This window comes from Tupaia chinensis, unplaced genomic scaffold (genome assembly GCF_000334495.1).
Source record: "Tupaia chinensis unplaced genomic scaffold, TupChi_1.0 Scaffold144171_1, whole genome shotgun sequence".
Taxonomy (NCBI): Eukaryota; Metazoa; Chordata; class Mammalia; order Scandentia; family Tupaiidae; genus Tupaia; species Tupaia belangeri.
In genome coordinates, this window is record NW_006204027.1 from 1154773 (window position 1) to 1173558 (window position 18786).

Genomic DNA, 18786 nt, shown 5'->3' on the forward strand with positions numbered 1-18786 from the left:
ATAAGCTCCTGAGGGCAGTTGGAATGGTCTTTTAATTAATTGCTGTAGATTCACATGGGTTCTAAGTCAATGCTAGTGTCTAATTCCAGTCAAGTGTTTATATAGTCAAAGTCACAACGTGATTGGCCTAAGTTTCTTACCCTCATTAACCTGTTTTGTCTCAGGCTTCATACTACCTGGTAATATAATACGAACTGGGCCTTTATAATGAAAGTATGTGTGCCAGAATCCTATTTACCTACTAAATACATGGAGCAAAATGAGAAAAAATACTATTCTTTTCACCACCATCCTTCTCTCTTTCTCTTTTTCCTTCTTTTTTAAATTGGCAGAGGGTATGTGCTTGTCAGAAGGAGAGACAGAGAGAGGAGGAAGCACCCCCCAGAGGGTCATAACCACTTCTCCTCCATTTCTCTATCCTGTTGGGATACTGGGCATGCACGTCCATGTGCCTGTCCTATTATTTAAGCCACTGTGGTCAAGATTCAAACTGTAGTCAGCCTCTTGGGCTCTAGGATCCCTTCATCACTAAGCCATGGGGTTGGGCCATCGCTACCCTCTTCTCTCTGTCACTCACACACCTGCACGGTGAAGAGAGTATAATAAGCAATGTTTTGAGGTCTAGATACTCAGGTTCTCTTGGCTGTATCCACTTTCCTTTCTCTTTCTGGGTCTCAGGCACTTGCTTGTCTTGCTTTCTATAACTATGCCAAATAGAGCCTTTGGGGAGATGGCCTAGAGACATCCCCTCTTGACCTACCCCCTTTTTTTCTTTTCTTTCTTTTATTTTTTTTTAGAGGTTTCTGTTATAGGGTGTGTGCGCTCACCAGAAAGAGAGAGACAGAAAGACAGAAAGCGAAAAATCACCCCCCAAGGGGGATGGCCATGCCATGATCACTTCTCCATTCTCTCTCGGGATCTTGGGCACGCACGCACAAGCGCCCGGCATGAGTTTAAGTTACTGGGTCCGGGACTCTAATCGAATCGCAGTCAACTGCATGGAGTCCAGCAACATAGCCATTACGCTAACTGCTGGTCCTCCACCTCCTTTTTTAATGTAAAATTTATAGGGCAATATGAATTCTGTTAAGTTAGATTTAGAGAAGTAAACTTTGAGCCCATAGGTAAGAAGAAATAGCACAAAATATGTTAGAACACTATAAAACACTGAAGAGGTAATTAATTTCACATTAAAAATGATACCATTCCTGGGAACCAGCAGTTAGCGTAATGGCTATGTCGCTGGACTCCCACGTAGTTGACCGCGGCTCGTGTCCCGGACCCAGTGGCTTAGAACTCACGCCGGGCACGTGTGCGTGCGTGCCCAAGATCCCAAGAGGAGAATGGAGGAGAAGGGATTGCGGTGTGACCATCCCCCCTGAGGGGTGATTTCTCGCTTTCTGTCTCTATGTCTCTCTCTGTCTGGCGAGCACACGCGCCCTATAGCGAAAACCTCTCCAAAAAAAAAAAAAAAAAAGATACCATTCCTTGCAAAAATAAAAATTAAGGGATTGATCCTCTGGAGAAGTAAGTCATCTTTTACCAGGATTAAAATAAACACCCATATACATACTTGCCCTACAACATGCTTTGGGAAGAGAAGCATTTGACTCAACAATTCTTGTCCCATACATGGTCTAGCAGCACACAATTTCCTGACCACCTGCAGTGCTGCTTCAGCCCTACCATAAAGAATAAATACGTGAGATAATGGAGGAGTGAAATCAAATATAGGAAATAGATTACACTGAAATAAATCACATTAAACATCATTCTTGGCACATTGTCTTCTCATTACTTGTCCACTTCCTTCCTCTGCTATGATACTTTTCTTTTTTGAGGAGGGACTAATTTTATGGGATTGAAAACATGAGAGCAAGAGTTGATTCATACTCAGTTTTAGAGATACCCAATAATTTGGACAGAGAGTAGCTCTTCTGCTGATTTCCAACAACTCGACCACGAAGCCCAATAATTTGCTGTGCCGATGCACTTTTACAGAGAGGGTTCATTCTACCTCTGCTGTCTGTGCGCAGCTGTCTCTTCCTCCCAATTCTAATCAATGTAAATTGGGTCAGGTCTCCGCTGTGAATTACAAATTGGATCCGAAGTTGGAGGGTCACCGTGCCTGTTACTTCGCCTCCTTCCCACCACCATTAGATGGGAAGCTACACCAAAGATCTTTTCTAAATAAATCAGACTTTATTGTAAAACTCGGCCACTGACGAGACATAACCTCATTAGCATTGATTTTAAAATAAATTATTGAAAGTGGCTTGCCTGCACTTTGCATTTGTAAAATAGGAGAATGTAAATGTATTTGCAACGATAAAAATGAAAACTAAAACTTGATTCCTTTATCCTTTCAGGCAACAGCACTTAATCTATTCGTGATGTAAAAATGGAAAAAGTAGAAACCCATTCTATACAGTTCGATTCCAGACCAGATACTCTGATTTTCATCGAGCCTTTGGAGTCACCTAGAAAGAAAGAAAAAGGCTGGCCACAGAGCTTATATATCACTCACTGCCATTACTAAGCTCTACAGTGATGGATGTGAACAGGGGAGCTCCAGTCCCCACATCTGTTCTATCTAATGTTGTCCTTCTCTGGTAGCTGAAAGTAGGCTCCAGTTAAGCCTTGCTATTGATGGGCTGGGTGCTGTGTCTCTGGGACCTTGGAAAGACCAAAGTGGGTGCAGGGGCACTGTTTCATAGTGAAGGAAAGGGCCTTCTACGACTGGTTATGAAAAACACCCTCCTTGACACCTTCCCAGCTTCAGAGGGCACAATAGAAACAGAGAAGTATACAATTGCTCCCAGATTTTCCATGAAATCCAACTGGGAAACTCCAAAATCAAGACCACTGATTATATGGCAACCAAAAAAAAAAAAAATCTCTTTTTGCTTAAAAAAATGGGGCAGGTTACAGACCTAAATTTCTCATTTTTATCAATTTATAACATGAGGCTTTACTTGAAAAAAAAAACTGTTTTGAAACATATGCTTTTAGGCTAAAAAGTTGGTTGAACATCTTTATAAGGATATTATTAGGCATTTTAACATTACATCTACTGAAATACATCTTCATTTAAGAGAGAATTAAAATTTATGTGCTAGCTCAACTTTAAACAGTAATAGATTATAATGGTCCTTGCTTCTAACAGGGCATATGGGACCCCAACCTTACATAGATTTTAAACAAATTAACCTCTAAAGATTACTGCCCACTTATTACATTAAATGCTCTACTTGATCCCCAAATATCTCATCTCAAATGGGAAAACAGTTGAAGAAGATTCTGTTAACTGTGTGAACATGTAAGAGAACCACGGGGCAGCACAAATGAGCATCAGTATCTGGAGAGTCGATTTCAATCAACATTCTTGGCACAATGTCAGGGACACTAATGAGAGGCTGAGAGGAACAGGACACTGAATCTACCTCAGAGGGACAGAGAGGAGCCAGCTTCTCATGACACCTGGCTCCCTTCTGAAGTAAGGCTTTGACATCCTTCTGATGTCAGCTAAGCCGATACTGGAAAGTAACATTTAAAAAATGACTAGATCAGAGAGGAAATGACTTTCCCCAAATAAAGCAAAAATGACAAAAGCTTAAAAAAGGCCACCGTATCAACAGGCAACCAGATGCCGAGGTACGCTACTGACAGATGCAACAGAAAGACTCAAAGAGCAAAGGAAACCTGTAGAAAAGTAGAAATAAACCACTCCATAGCATGCACGGATATGTTATAAATCAACTGTAGATACCAGAGATAGTGTGGGAGGAGGGTGGGAACTGGCAGAGGGTGACAAATAGGAAATAAAAAAAATATATATAAGAAACAAAAAACGAAAAATTATTTGTAGACGAGAACATGTATGATTAAGTCAATATATAGTGTATTCTGGATGGGAAATCACATTTTGTATGCTTTGATGATGTTCAGTGAATGAATGTTAAACAAATAAATTTAAAAGAAAAGAAAAAAAAAAGCACACCATACCCTGCAAAGATGTACAATGATTATAGGTAAATCATAAATTATAGTAAATATTTAAAAATAAATAAATACAAAAAAAATCCATGGATGCTCTAGCACCTCTTCAGACTACATGGAAAATACAAGCAATATGTTCATAATGGATTAATTCTCTGTTGTATATTTAGTCATCTCAATTATTCCTTCAAAATATTTGCATCCTATCTCCATGGTATGGTCTTGATGTGTAAGATATTAAACTCAATTTATGCTAACTGCAACACTTGGAATGCACTGAATTTAATTCCAAAAATAGTAACTGAGCACCTACTAACTGGAGAGAAGACCTAAATACAAATTGCCGTAATAAGGGCTAAAACAAAGCTTAATACTAATTGAATATCTGAGAGGATGTCACTGAGGAGACATATTTGAGCAGGATGTGTAGGATTTCAAAAGCCGTGTTGGGGGGTAGAACGAATAGCATGATGGTGGGTTTGGTGTTGGCCGAGTAGTACAGTGTAGCCAGGCTCACTGTGTGGGGGAGAGGGAAAAAAGGCTAGGAAGCTAAGGGAGGCCTTGAAGATGGTCTTGATGTTTTCTTTCTTCATAAATGTTCTAGTTTTGCTGTCTTCTTTTTCTTTGTTTAGACCTCTTACTACTGCCATTCCTCCTTCCTATGATCTTGGGCAACTGTATGAGGGGGTGTGGGGATAATTCTGCAGAACGCTTGCTTCCATTTGAGTCAAATTAAAAAAAAAAGTCATATACTTTATTATAAAGCAATCTAGTTTCTGGGTCTATAATAACCCCCTGGGGCAGTGTGGGCAGTCTTGGAATGTGCATGGAAATTCCCAGGGAGAGCGCTTCATCTCTTTTTCTGTTTGTTCTTAAAAATCTGTCTAGAGAACAGGGCTGGATCCTGTTGTCACTGTGTTTGCTACAAGGCCCCAAGTCTTCAATGGTCTCGGGTGCCACGCTAAATTCTAGCCTCGAGGCCTCAAACAAAAAGAAACCTGATAAAAATTGTTCTTTTATGGGATCTTGAATCATGTAACTGGGCCTGTGTTGGCCTGTAAAATAACTTCAAGGACAGTGAGAGAGGCTCAGAAAAGCCTCCCATTTTCTACATATTGCTTTAGCTTTTCTTCGCCGTAGTTCCCTGTAGTTTAATCTACTGCAAATGGGATCCTAAAAATCAAAGACTCCCATGCTTTCAACATAGATGTTCGGAAATCCCACTGGATAGCAGCCTTGAAACTGTATTATCCAGGACTAACATTTCTGTGGTCTGGCTGAAAACCATGAGAGCTCTGGTTTTCCCTCATGGGGAAAGGAGTGCTAGCCATGTAGCAAATGCTAATTATCCCATGATTAATATGATGTAGTATGTTTCATTTGATGACCCATACATTATTTTGATTAGGAAAAAACATTTTTTATTGACTTGATATGTAGTACATATGCTTTTCTCTCTATTAGAACTCCATCTAAATGATACTTCAGAAGCGAGCTCTCATTTTCATGGCTTTCTCCATAAAGACAGTGTGGGCTTGTGTAGGCCCCATCCCAGAGAGGAGGATGAGCAGAAATAGTAATGCTAAACATTCTCCACGAAGCACATTTACCTGTTATAATGAAACCAATGTTAGAGGCCCAAGTCATTTGACTACTGATGGGTATGCAAGGTTAGCACAATCCAATGTTACCGTCGGCTGTCCCTCCACCCAGCACCTGGCCTGGCAGTAAAAATGGGCCTGAGCAGAAGGTGTGCTCCACTTTCCATCTGGTCAGGATTTTCAATTTCACCTGCTTTGACACAAATACACATAGCTCGAAATGTCCAACTGGACCGCCTAGTCTGGATGGAGGGGGTGGCAATCTAGCCACCTTCAACTCTTCAAGGAGGTAACACTTCCTATTCAAACACTACCAAATTCATAACAGCCAGCATTCATTGAGAGCTCATGGGATGCCAGGGTTCTGTGCTGAGTTTTACAATTAGTTCTGTACTCCTTACCACATTCACCGAAGATAGCCACTGCTGTTTTTCTCATTTTAAAGGGTAGGAGAGCAATCAGACAGAGGGGGTAAATAACTTGCTGAAGGTCTCACAGCTGGCAGGTGGTAGGGCGCAGCCATCCTGACTTAGAGCCAGTACTTGGGCCTGCGTTACCCGAGGTGGTCTTGTGAAGTGGCAGCCCAGGGGGGACAATGTTAGGTCTCTTCACATTCCCTCCAGGACTGGTGGTGTGGCACATGCAAAACTCCTACAGCAATTTCAGAAGCAACAAGCTGGGCAGAGCAGAAGGAGAGCTGGGTGATGGAGACTTATGGCCAAAATATTCATAATTAAATGTAAATTCATTGACATCCCACCTATCTTCTTTTTGTGTGTGTATTTAAAGTTTACTTATTTCTTCTATGAATGAAAGAGAGACAGGGAAAGGAGAAGAGCAAGAATGAGAGAGACAGAACTCTCAACAAAGTCTGGATGTCATGATCTATCCCTAGCTTCAGCCAGCCCTGGACCATGGGAATGTGCTCAGGGAGGTCTCCAGATGAAAACCTCGAGCTTTCCCATGTGGGTCAGCCCCACAGAGCATTGTGTCTTACTGCTGTGGCACCATAGGACCCTCCAGAGCGTGTGCGTGCGTAACTTTATTTATTTAAATTTGATTGAAGAGGGACAGAGAGAAAGAGAAAGAGAAAGTAAGAAAGCAAGCTGCCAGGTCTGGGACTCGAACCACATTCGGCCATGTGGGAGTCCAGCACCCTTAACCACCATGCCACCTGCCAGCCTCTCCAGTGCAGTCTTTAAGAACTGTGATGGATAGAAGGCTCTTGGGAAAGATATCCTGGCTGGGTACAGCACTGTCTTTTAGAAACTCATAGGCAAGTTGGCTATTGTTACCTAACCTGCAGGAAGGGGCTCTGGCTTTCCTACTGTGTGATGGTCCTCACTTCTGATAGGCAGTAGTTGTGGGCACAAGCTAAGCAGCTCCTTCAGGAAGGCAGGCTAGTCTCCAGGCCATTGTGTCCACCCCAACACATGAGCGGGTGGGAAATGAAGAGGAACGCCCTGATACCTGGGGCAGTGCTGCAGTGGCTTTAGGGTAGGAGTTTAGGAGGTGGGAGAAAGATGATTTTTAGGAAGTTAATCATACATCTATTGCTTCTACTTGAGGGAAGCTGAGGGTCCCAAACTCATTTCATTTTCTGAGGACTTTTTCTTTTGCTCTCTTTTGATCTGTGTCTCTGGGCATCGGTTCCTTCCTCTCTGGCTCCTTTGAGACCTAGACATGGTGCATAAAAAGGCCCTTTCTTTGCAGCCCAGAAGGCTGAGTGGTTCAGGAGGTTTTCCTAGAGCACTCTTCCATAGCTGTAACTCAAAGTGAAGTGTCACCTGGATATTTCTCCAAGCCCAGGTAAGAGCAAACACAATGTGAGCTCACTAGGAAGATTCCAGCCAAGTTGGGGAGTGTATCTCCTTTTAGGGAGTATTGTGAATTAGATCCATTTCTGCACCCTGCTGTTGCAATGGAGCAGACTGTGAAAGGGAAGATTCTCAGAGGAGCTGTGTTTTAATGTAGCAATTTGATTCAATTTTCCACTCTATAAAATTACCCATCACTGCTCGTTGCTTTCTAACAGACACCTTCACTCTTAATTTAACAATCCTATCGAATTCTGCCAGGGAAATTGGAAAAATTTATCACCTGTGAAATTTTATTTTCCTTTGGTTGTATCTGTTTTTGTAAAACTTCATTAACGACGATGACTTGCTGAGGAAATTATCATTTTTTTTTTTAACTTCAGACACGAGAAATGGCTCGACCTCAACCAAGATATCATTTGCATAATAAAACACAACAAAAAGGCTGGGGAAGTCAGGACAGGCAGAGGCTGGAAGTGCTAGGAGAAGAAGCAGGTTCTCCTTGGTGGGTGAAGTCCCCACAGGGAGGGGACGTGGGGCCACAGTCCTGTTTCTTGACTCAGGAGACAATGACATGGTTTCTCCCCCCAGGGAAGAGACCATTGCAGTGTTGAGAGGGTTGGTCTCTCTTAGGAAATACAAGTTGCTAACTGAAAACACTTTTGGTAACCAGCACTTTCTTCAGGGACCTTGACTGTTAGATTCACCTTAGTTCCTAGGTTCATCAGGGATTGAGGTTTCCACTGCAATAAATTTAGGCTTAACTTGAATTTCTCAGCAGAGCACTGAACTCCTGGCAAATTTCCACAGGAGCGATCTTTCTGAATGGACTCGAAGAGTCAGCATTCCTGTGGTCTAACTACCTCACAATTAAAAGGATTGAGCTTCAGTTTTCCACAGTCTGGCCCCCACTGGGCTCTGCACTGTTCACCAGCTGCTGTCATCCCCACCAGAAGTGGCTACGGGGAAGCAGTGATGACTCTACATTCTCTGCGATGCTAGTTATCATACCTTTGGGGAAAAGAACTGTATAGACTAGACCTGCTGCAATGGTGGGCAGAGGACACATGTGAGGCTTATTTTTAAGAGATGTGATGCGATTCGTGGTATATCGGAACTAGGTAATAATGAGTAGTGCTCTGATAGGGTTCTACTGCTTCACTAAAAAGGACTGCCAGCATTATATATTTCAGGCTTTTGAAATCCTTCATAATTTTGAGGCAGCTTTCCATTAGTCTCACGATTATTCAGAAAAGAAGCTGAAATGAAATAGTTGATGACTCACCCTGAAACTCACAGTAAACCAATAAAAGTCAACATGAGTATTCTTTATTCTTTAACCTTGTTGACACATATAATTAAGTATATCACATGTCACAGCTGAAAGACACTCCTTGATTTAATTCATCTTGTTCCCAGAGTGGAGGAGAGCCTCTACACTGGGAATCAACTTTCCTACATTCTCTCCTGCAGAGGAGCAAAGTTAGATTTGGCTTCCATTCAGAGTTTTCTTTTCTTTTCTTTTTCTTTCTTTCTTTTCTTTTCTTTTTTTTTTGAGAGGTATTTGTTATAGGGTGCGTGCGCTCACCAGAGAGACAGAGTGAGAAATTGCCCCCCACGGGGGATGGCCACACCACAATTCCTTCTCCTCCATTGTCCTCTCAGGATTTTGTGCACACACACACACGTGCCCGGTGTGAGTTTAAGCCACAGGGCCCAGGACTCAAACTGCGATCGGCTACATGGGAGTCCAGTGACATAGCCATTACACCAATTGCTGGTCCCCACTTTGGAGTTTTCAAAGTTATACTCTTCCACCAGGTTAAAAGTTTCTGGAATTAATAGAAGATAATTAGAAGATGAAATCTCTCACCTGGTAAGACTTCATAAATATCTTCTTCTTTTTCTCCTGAAGGCTCTTTTATCCCCACATTCCCAGGCAAGATAATGGGTCTGCACTGGGAACCAGAATTTGAGGAGTCAAAACCATCTATGTCATCATACGTCTCTTCTTCCACTCCTTCTTCCTCTTCTTCTTCATATGGAATGGTTAAGGAGCTCAGATCTATCAAGGCAAAGATGAGAATTAAAATAAGGAGGAAAAGAAAAGAAAAAGGCCGGGAAGGAAACATGGAAAAGGAGGAGGAAGAGGCATGAGAATAAAACATGTCAAAAGAAAATGGAAGACTAGGTTAAGTGCTGTTATTTCTAATGTGGGCGTTGGTGGCAGGAAATCTACAGGAAAGGCCAGACTAGCATCAGGTTTAAACCATCAACATAAATCCTTCTTTGCAATAAAACTTGATCGGGATGAAGCAGCTCTGAAAAGTATGGATGTGTGAATGAGAACATAAGGCAAAGGCAAGAAAATAGGTCAGAAGAGGAAATGCCAGCATGCCACACACTACTCATCAGGGAGAAAACCGAAGGGTGAGTGAGGGCCAGGGGATCTCCAGGATGTACAGAGCTGTAGGAGCTATGCTGACTTCCAAAGGGTATCTCAGCTGTCAGAAACCCATCTCCCCAGTGATTTCACAGCAGAATTTCAGAAAAGCTTGCTTGTGGAGAGAAATATTGTCAAAAAAAAAAAAAAAAAAGAAAAGAAATGGGGTATAGAAAAATATAACAGTAATACAAGACCAAATGACATAGTTATCATGTCCTTTTGCAACTGTACCGTCTGGCTGACCTTAAAGTGGGTCACTGCATAGGGGATGATGAGCCATTACAGCACCAGGGAGCACCAGGGCAGGGGGGAGAGATTGGTTTTATTTTTTATTTTATTTTATTTTTTTAAATTTTAATGGGGAACTGGGAAGGTTCACTCTCTGACGGGTAGTACAAAGTGCTCTCTGAAACCCTGCTGAGGGGCCTCTGCAGGATGGGCAAGTGCCGTCAGCATGCTCTGGGGAAGGAAAGGATGGAGAGACACCAATGTTCATTTCAAAACCCAATAAAACTGTTTGGCTTGATTAGGCTTTTAATAAAGATTCTGTAACAATTTTCATCTGAATTCTGGTGCCACCTCATATGAGAAAAGAATCAAAGACACATTTGTGGCTTAAACCATATGTTATTATTTTGTTTGTTTTAAAATAAAATGGAATGAATAATTTTTTCAATGTGGGATTCTGAAAGTACCACAGGGTACAGCTCAATAAAGCTGCTTTGAGTTTTATTGAGGTTTACACACTTAGGGGTATATTACACGCATAAATCCAAGGCACCTAGATGAGAGGAGTGTACCCTGTAGTCTCGCCATCAATGTTCATGTTTGCCTAGTTCCAGTCTATTATACATGACGCTGTTGGTAGATGCAGTAGTTTGTTTTTGTGGTATCAAAGGCATAACTGAGTATTTTACTCAGGCAATTCTTGTAATTAAAGCTCTGATGCTTTCTTCTTTCTACCCACAATAAAATCTCATGGCAGAATGAATAGCAGAGATAAAAAGACTTGGTGATTTTAGGTTGACATGCATCTCCTCAGGTCAAGACCTAGGCCAGGTATTAAGTTGGCATGTCTGCCTTTCTGCAGAAGCAGGGTCCTACCATGAGAGTAGATGAGGGTTATCTGATGCCAAGTGACACGCTCAAGGTTGGCTACATCCACCTGCCAGGCCACTCCCAGATGAGGCTTTCTGGGCCACCGTTACTGCTGTGCCTACTGGCTGGCCAGTAGAGGGTACTCTAAGAGCAGTCATTTAACATCTTCAGGCAGGACTCTCCCCATCTCAAGGCAAGGAGCATTTTTACTGCGGGTTGAGAAATAGTAATTTGTTTCTAATGTCCGATGTCCCTGAAGGCCACCCAGACTAGTTTAGATTTCTACTTCTTCCTAAGACTAAAACAAGAAGATTTTTGGATCTTAACTGAAACTATTAATAGATGCCTTTAGTTGGATATCATAAATTTCCTTTCCAGAATATAAGAGGTTAGTTAGTAGACACTGAATTGGGCTGAACTGATTTTTAGAATCACTTTTCTAGTGATTATGAATACTTCCTAGTGATTATGTCTATAGGCAGGCAGATGAACTATGATACCAGAAATTATCTCCAGGTTAATAATCTCTTTACCTCCTGACTCATACACGGTACTATTATTTTATTATAATATGGGGGATAAGGTAGGGAGGGTAGAGGTGAGAAAGAGCAAAAAAAAATACATTTTTTAGATTATATTTATGCAACATAACTTCAGCTGAAAAGTCACACAAATGTTATTTTTGTAACAATGACACTTACCTTTTAACAAGAAGCTTATTTGATCCACCCAGTCTCTGGCTTCAGCTGGACTAGTAGCTGTAAACTAGAGAAAAAAAATCAATGAATTAATTTATGATCTTTATTAAAATTTCCATGAATCCTCTTCAAGGGGAAGAACCTGTGAGTTTCAGAATCAAATTTAAAGCTCAGGATTTTCTGTCTACTTAACATTCAGAAAAAAGACAAAAGTATGTCACTCAAACTGATATTTTTCCTTCATCAATTTCTTTTTTTAAAGTTCCAAAGGATATAATGTGTGTGTGCTCGCCAGAGAGAGAGCAGGAGAGAAAAAGAGAGAGAGAAAGGAAGTAAGAAAGCACCTCCTTGGGGAGATGGTCACGCCACAATTCCTTCTCCTTTATTCTCTTCTCGGACTTTGAGCACAAACACACATGCGCCTTGCAAGTTTTCCAAGTCACCAGGTCTGGATCTTGAATCATGCAGTTGGCCATGTGGGATCCAGCCACCTTCATCATGCACCGGCTTGCCCCAGCAATTTTGCATATATAGAGATGACAGCTCTTTAAATCCAGACATTCAAGCCCATGTGCACTCACTTATTTAATTGTCTATTCTTTTACCAGGCGATTATTTGAGAAAGTGTTTGGAGAAGAAAGGCAGGCCAGTACACACACGAATGGGAACACTACAAAGGAGTTGTGTTTTTTTTTTAGAGTTTTTTTTTTTTTTTCTATAGGGCGCGTGCGCTCGCCAGCCAGCCAGAGAGAGACAGAGAGATAGAAAGCGAGAAATCCCCCCCCAGGGGGGATGGCCACACCGCAACCCCTTCTCCTCCATTCTCCTCTAGGGATCTTGGGCACGCATGCACATTCGCCCGGCGTGAGTTTTAAGCCACTGGGTCCGGGATGTGAACCGCGGTTGACTACATGGGAGTCCAGCAACATAGCCATTATGCTAACTGCTGGTCCCAAAAGGAGTTGTATTTGATAAATGGTTTTTGAGAGGAGACAGGGAATGCTTATTGTTGCCTCGAGTATATCAAGACAGTTTGCCAAAGTAATACTGTTTTGGTTGGATTTTAAAACTGGTGGAGGGAGTTGGGAGAATCAAGTAGGGAGAATCGCGTGGAAACAGTAGGAGGGAAATGGTGGTGGCGCAGTGGTAACACAACTGGACCCATATGGGAAAGCTTTTGGGTTCGCATTCTGGGACCTCTCTGAATATGCCAGGTATATGTGCACATGACTCTGACCTGAGCCAGCTGAGACTGGGGATGGATCTCAGCATGGGGACCCTGTTGGGGAAGGGTGTTCTCTCTCTCTCTCTCAGAAAAAAGAAATTAAAAAAAAATTTTAAAGGGGGCCAGTAGATGGCATAATGGTTATGTTGCTGGAGTCACACATAGTCAACTGTGGTTTGAGTCCTGGACCTGGAGATTTAAAATTCACACTGGGCATGTGTGCGTCTGTGCTCAAAATCCCAAGGGGAGAATGGAGGAGAAGGGATTGTAGTGTGGCCATCCCCCCTGCGGGGGGTGACTTCTCACTTTCTGCTCTCTGTCTCTGTCTCTCCAGTGAGCACACTGCAAAAATCTCTTTTAAAAGAGGGCCAGCCCATTGCATGATGGTTAAGGCAGCTGGATCCCCGATGGTCAACACACAATTCAAGTCCCAGACCTGGCAGCTTGAGAAACACACCAAGTATGTGAGCATCCATACCCAAAATCTCAAAAGGAGGGAGAAATGAAGGAGAAGGGATTGCAGTGTGATCAGTCCCCATGGGAGTGATTTTTCACTTTCCTTCTCTGTCTGTCTCTGTTGGGCACATGCACCCTCTGCCGAAATTTTTTTAAAAAAAGGAACAGGGATGAGAACATCATGTACGAGAAGGATAGGCAGATCACCTTGAGTAGAAAACAGTAACAGATGAAGTTGAGAGTTGGGGTCTGAGAAGAGCTGATAAAAGGGCTCTGAGCACCAGAAGTTCAGACATAAAGCAGGCAGTAGGACGCCACTACTGATTCTAGCAAAGGGAGTGGAGTGGGGGTTTTCTCAACAGTAGTGTAGAGAACGGATGGGAATAGGGAGATTTGGAGACAGAAGACCAAGGAGGAGGCTCTTTAGTCTTCTGGATGAAGCGATAGGAACTTAAATATTTTGGTGGCTGTGAGAATAAATAAGAAGAGAAAGATCCAAAGGATACTGTAGAAAAATAATCCATATTTCATAGTAACGATTTGGATTCAATGGGCCAAAGAAGAAAAGTAAATAAACTAGGCTTTGATTGACAAAACAGACCAGTCAAGCATCAACCTTTAGCATGTTTTATTTCAAATTAATCAACTTGAAATAACTGTTCCTGAAAAACATCTAATTATCTGTCTGGCCATAAGGATAAGATAAAGATATATGCTGTCTAAAGAACCTAGTTTCCTGCAGGATACTTATTAATAGACATTGTCACCCTTGGTCTCTTTTCTTTATTTCTTCTTCACTCTTGGTTTCTTAAAGTGCATTTCTACAAAAAATCTCTAGGGACACTGGTTTAGACTTGTCATATAAACCTTTATATCTTGATGTGGCATCAACACTTTTCAGTAATCATAACTTAGAAACACATTCAGTGTATTATATATTTATTATATCTACTTATGGACTCTTTGGGAAAGCTTTAGTTTAAATAAAAAAGAATCCCTGGAAATTACATAATAAAGACCTAGGTCATTTTTATCAAAGTAGGGTTAAAATACTGTGGAAATATAAAAAGACAAATGCTGAGAAAAATTTGAAGAGTCAAAGGGTTTACTTGGATGGTAATTTAATCTTAGCATGAGTTTTTATCTTTGTCTTAAGTTAGTTAAAAGGTTTCTAAGTTTCTATAGTAAAATTGTGATAAGACAGCAATTACCAACAAATAGAAAACAACACATATATATATACACGTAAAAATACATTTTTGGTGAACATTGCTATATTCTGTAGTCATAGAATTTTTATTACATTACTTAATTCTGTAATAGGTAGTCAATACATGAGGTCAATGTCCAAAAATGTAGAAAAATGAACAGAGTGCAGAATATGTCTTTCTCGCCCCAGCCAGGTCCTCACTCCCTCAGCTATCATTGTTAGTACTCAATCACATTGTCACCAGTATCTTAGAAATACTCCATGGATATGCAGCATCTACACACACAGGATGGCTATTTTGGATAGCAAGACCAATAGAGAAAAATAAACCATTTTTCATATCCAGTTGTATTTCCTCTTTGTAGATTTTTGTGGAAGGGAGCGAAGATAAATTAGTTGAAAAATAAAGAGAATGGGAATGAGAGCCATGCATTTAGAGACTGTAAGTAAGGAACTGGCTTGTGTGCTGCAGTCAACGGGAATCTCACCTGTGGGGCAGACTGAGAAGGGGAGGAATGGGAAGAGATGGAAGCCAAGCAAAGGCAGTCTCTGAGGAGTGTGGTGACAGGGAGAACGGGAAGCATGGCATGGCATGGCAATAGTGAGGACATGTCAAGGGAGAGGGTCTCAGTTGGTGAGAAATGAGCAGGAAACAATGAAAGGATGGAACCCGGCATAGTGACCATGACTCACGTGCAACATGGAACGAAACTGCAACCCTAATGAGGATCCCCATCTCAGCGCATCCTACCTCATAGCTGCGCCTATCGTGGGAGGTCAGTTCAAAGCAGGATTCTTTCTTGGAATCTCTTCGCAGGTGGGGGGCCATCCGAACACTGTAGCCTTTAATGAGGAAGGTCCCTTTGGGCTGCTTGCCTGCAAGACAGAAAAGCTTCCTGTATCCCCAGAGGAAGGCAACTGCCAAGGGAAGGCATCTTCTCTGGTATGTAAAATAAAAGCCTAGGAACAGCTGTTACATCCCTGAGGAACCACAATAGTCAAGGAAAGGTTATTAGGGAAGCTTCAGAAGAGGCGACCGCGACAGTGAGGCAGATATCACTGCCAAGCTAGGGAAATGCAACATGAAAGGTTATTTTGCCAAAAGAGTACAACAGAGACAGAGAATTTATTAGAATGTTAAGAGATCTATAATAACAGAGAGAAGGAATTATTACAGCAGGGAGAGCGTGGCTGTAAACGTGAGGCTCTTGAAGGCTATTCCAGAGTGAAAACATTATTATCAGGGCCAGCAGAGCTCACATTCGAGGGGAGGGATGATAGCGCAGTGGGGGCATTATAAGGTCCCAGAATCTCCTCCCTGGCCCTGGGTGGCATTTGGGCTAAACTGCTATCCCCCACCCCTGCTGGTCAGGTGGGAATTTATGCTGGAGAGAGAATAATTAAAACTCAGTATTTCATCCTCCTTCCAAAAGGTCAAATGGGGAAGTAGCGGAGTACTACTGAGAAGCATTAGATGATGAGGAAAGAGATAAAAGGAAAAGGACTCTAAGTGATGGAAAAGACTATTGTGCTTGTCACCCCTGTTTTGAAAACAAAAATATTAAATGCAGAAAAAGAGGAAGTGGCACTCAGGATGTTGCGACCTCACTGTGCCGTTCAGACAGAACACAGAGGACAGCAACCGCAGCATCTGGGCGATGCTTTGTGTCCTGTATCATGTGGAATGAATTGCTTAGTAAATGCTTTTGATGATGATGAGGAGGAGGAGGATGAGGATGATGAGCGGGATGGCAGTGGGTTGACAATACTTAAGAACAGGAAGAGAAAGAACACGGTCCTCACCTGGTTGAGCCGAAAGAAATACGCCAACACTACACTTACTAAGAAAATGTCCTGGGCACAATAAGGAGTAACTGGCGAGAAGGGAGCCATGCAACAGTGCTTTTTGACACCAGAATCTTTTTTGTTAAAGTATCTCTCCTTGTTCTAACTGGCCACTAAAATGTTTTGTTGTTTCTTTGGTCACCAGATTTTATTTCACCCTGACAGCAAAATGGCCAATAAAAGTCCCTGAGTCCCCTGCTCTTGCTCTCCCTCCCTCCTCTCACTGTGAGTATAAAGGATTCTGAATGAACAGACACAATACCTGGTTTTATATCCAGATATGCCGACCACTTGTTTAAATGCAAGGGGACCAGCTCAGTGGTGCGGCAGCAATGTGCTGCACAAATGATGCTGGATCCCTGTGGAAGAGCACGGGATCAACTCCCTGGTTGATCCATACGTGCAGGACACGTACTCCCGTGACCCTAATTGGTTGGGAAGGCTCTATGGGAGATCTGGTTGAGGATACTTATCTTCTTCTTTCTCTGTCTCTCATTCTCATGAAAGAAACAAAAGAGAATGGTGAGCATTTTTACGATGACACAAATGTCACGTTAGTTTAAAAGTAAAAAAGTTATTAAGAAAATAACTCCTAGAATTTAGAGAAATCATGGATGTTGGATTTGAGAGTGGGATGGAGATTGGAAGGACACATGGGACTTTTTACTAGCTTTCAAACTACGCTGCTGTCATTTCCAAGTAGGAGTTCACACTTCACTCCAAAAGGGAAAGGTTCTGAGGAATCCGGGATGGTGGGATGGAAGGCGATTCCTCCAGCAGGCAGAGAGGCAGAGTGGAGCAACTGTCACAAACCCCGGGGGCATCTCTTAAGGATTCCAAGTTATCTGGCAAAGTTGTTAGTTCTTTATGCTACCTTAGTGCCAAAGGTGTAAGAAGAACCAAGCCAAGTGGGCGGGTGTCTAGTTATTCCCTAGACTAGATATCCAGGCATTGGAAGAAGAGTAAGTTTCAGAAAAAAGTAAAAAATGGAAGTGATTGGAAGGCAAAAGATACAGATAGAGATCTACTCTATCTGTATCACTGACCTATGTATGAAGGTGATGGAGCTTAGGAAAGCCGTGCACATAAATAAATAAAGCCCCTGCTTTTAATGAATGGATGAATACATTTTTTAGACAGGTCTTACTATATTGTGATCCTCCTGCCTCAGCCTCCTGAGGAGCCAGGACGACTCGGGAAGCTTAAGAAGAGGATTCTGTGACAGTGCGGTGTGTGTCACCAGGTCCAGCTTTTAGCATGGGCTGGGGACTGAACCTGGGCCTCCCATGCAGTTCTAGCCTGCTGAGCTGCGGCAGCTGGGTCCTGATGCTTTATTTACTGGGCCTTCCTCTCCCTTCCTGGAATTACTCTGGGAGCAGCCCACCTCTGCAGAAGAGTAGCCCACATTTCACAGTTTGCATTTATCTGCAATAATAATTTTTAGCATGTATCTGTTTGTAACTGCCTCCAATTGTGCTTATATCCTCCAGTCCTTCTTATGAACCGAGCAACTGTGTTAAACCTGGACGAGGCCTTCCAGGGATAGCGCCTACGTGCTGTGCTTGACTGAGTCAGCAGCAGCTCATTAGGAAACTGCCTCTCTGGCCTGAGTCAACACTTTGCTGCTGCTGCCATCTGGCTGAAGGGTGTCTCCTGGGCACAGCAACCATTTGGGTCTCAGTACTCCATGGCTCCAGAGATGTCCACTGGACTAGTTCCCAGTAGTCAGTAGAATCAAGTTTGGAGCATGCTCCTCGGGAGTTTGAGCTCTAGGAGTCTATCTCTGGGCTATTGTTAAGCTGTTTAAATCTTTCTCAGAATTAATTAGCTTCAATATTCTAGCTTTTATTTATTTATTTATTTGTTTATTTCCAAACTTACTCTTCTCTCAATGCCTGGATATCTAGTCTCTTTATTTTGGAGAGGTATTTGTTATAGGGCACGTGCACTCGCCAGGAAGACAGGGAGAGAGACAGAGAGACAGAAAGCGAGAAATCACCCCCCAGGGGGGATGGCCACACCGCAATCCCTTCTTCTCCATTCTCCTCTTGGGATCTTGGGCACACACACACACACACACACACACACACATGCCTGGTGTGAGTTTAAGCCATCGGGTCCGGGACTCGAACTGTGGTCGACTACATGGGAGTCCAGTGACATAGCCATTATGCCAACTGCTGGTCCAATATTCTAGCTTTTAGTTATTAATACTTACAAAGAATTCTAAGTGGTTTTTTTTTTTTTGGAATGCCAAAACATGGGACCAGTAGGTGACATGGTGGTTAAAGTGGCTGATCCAATTTGACTGACTATGTAGTTCAAGTTCCTAGACCCAATGGCTTGAGAAACATACCAGGTACATGTACATGCCCAAAATCCCAAAAGGAG

General features: G+C 42.4%; 1 protein-coding gene across 3 annotated transcripts in view; it reads right to left on the reverse strand.

The window, feature by feature from the left end:
- The window catches only part of SKAP1 (src kinase associated phosphoprotein 1), a 318226-nt gene that overhangs the window by 37768 nt on the left and 261672 nt on the right, over positions 1-18786 (reverse strand). For all 3 annotated transcript variants that reach the window (XM_006166116.3, XM_006166117.3, XM_006166118.2), the window contains exons 7-9: positions 15302-15426; positions 11663-11726; positions 9291-9482 (exon numbers count right to left, since the gene is read on the reverse strand). In XM_006166116.3, coding sequence (XP_006166178.1) covers positions 9291-9482; positions 11663-11726; positions 15302-15426 — 381 coding nt within the window. The remainder of the gene's footprint in view (positions 1-9290; positions 9483-11662; positions 11727-15301; positions 15427-18786) is intronic.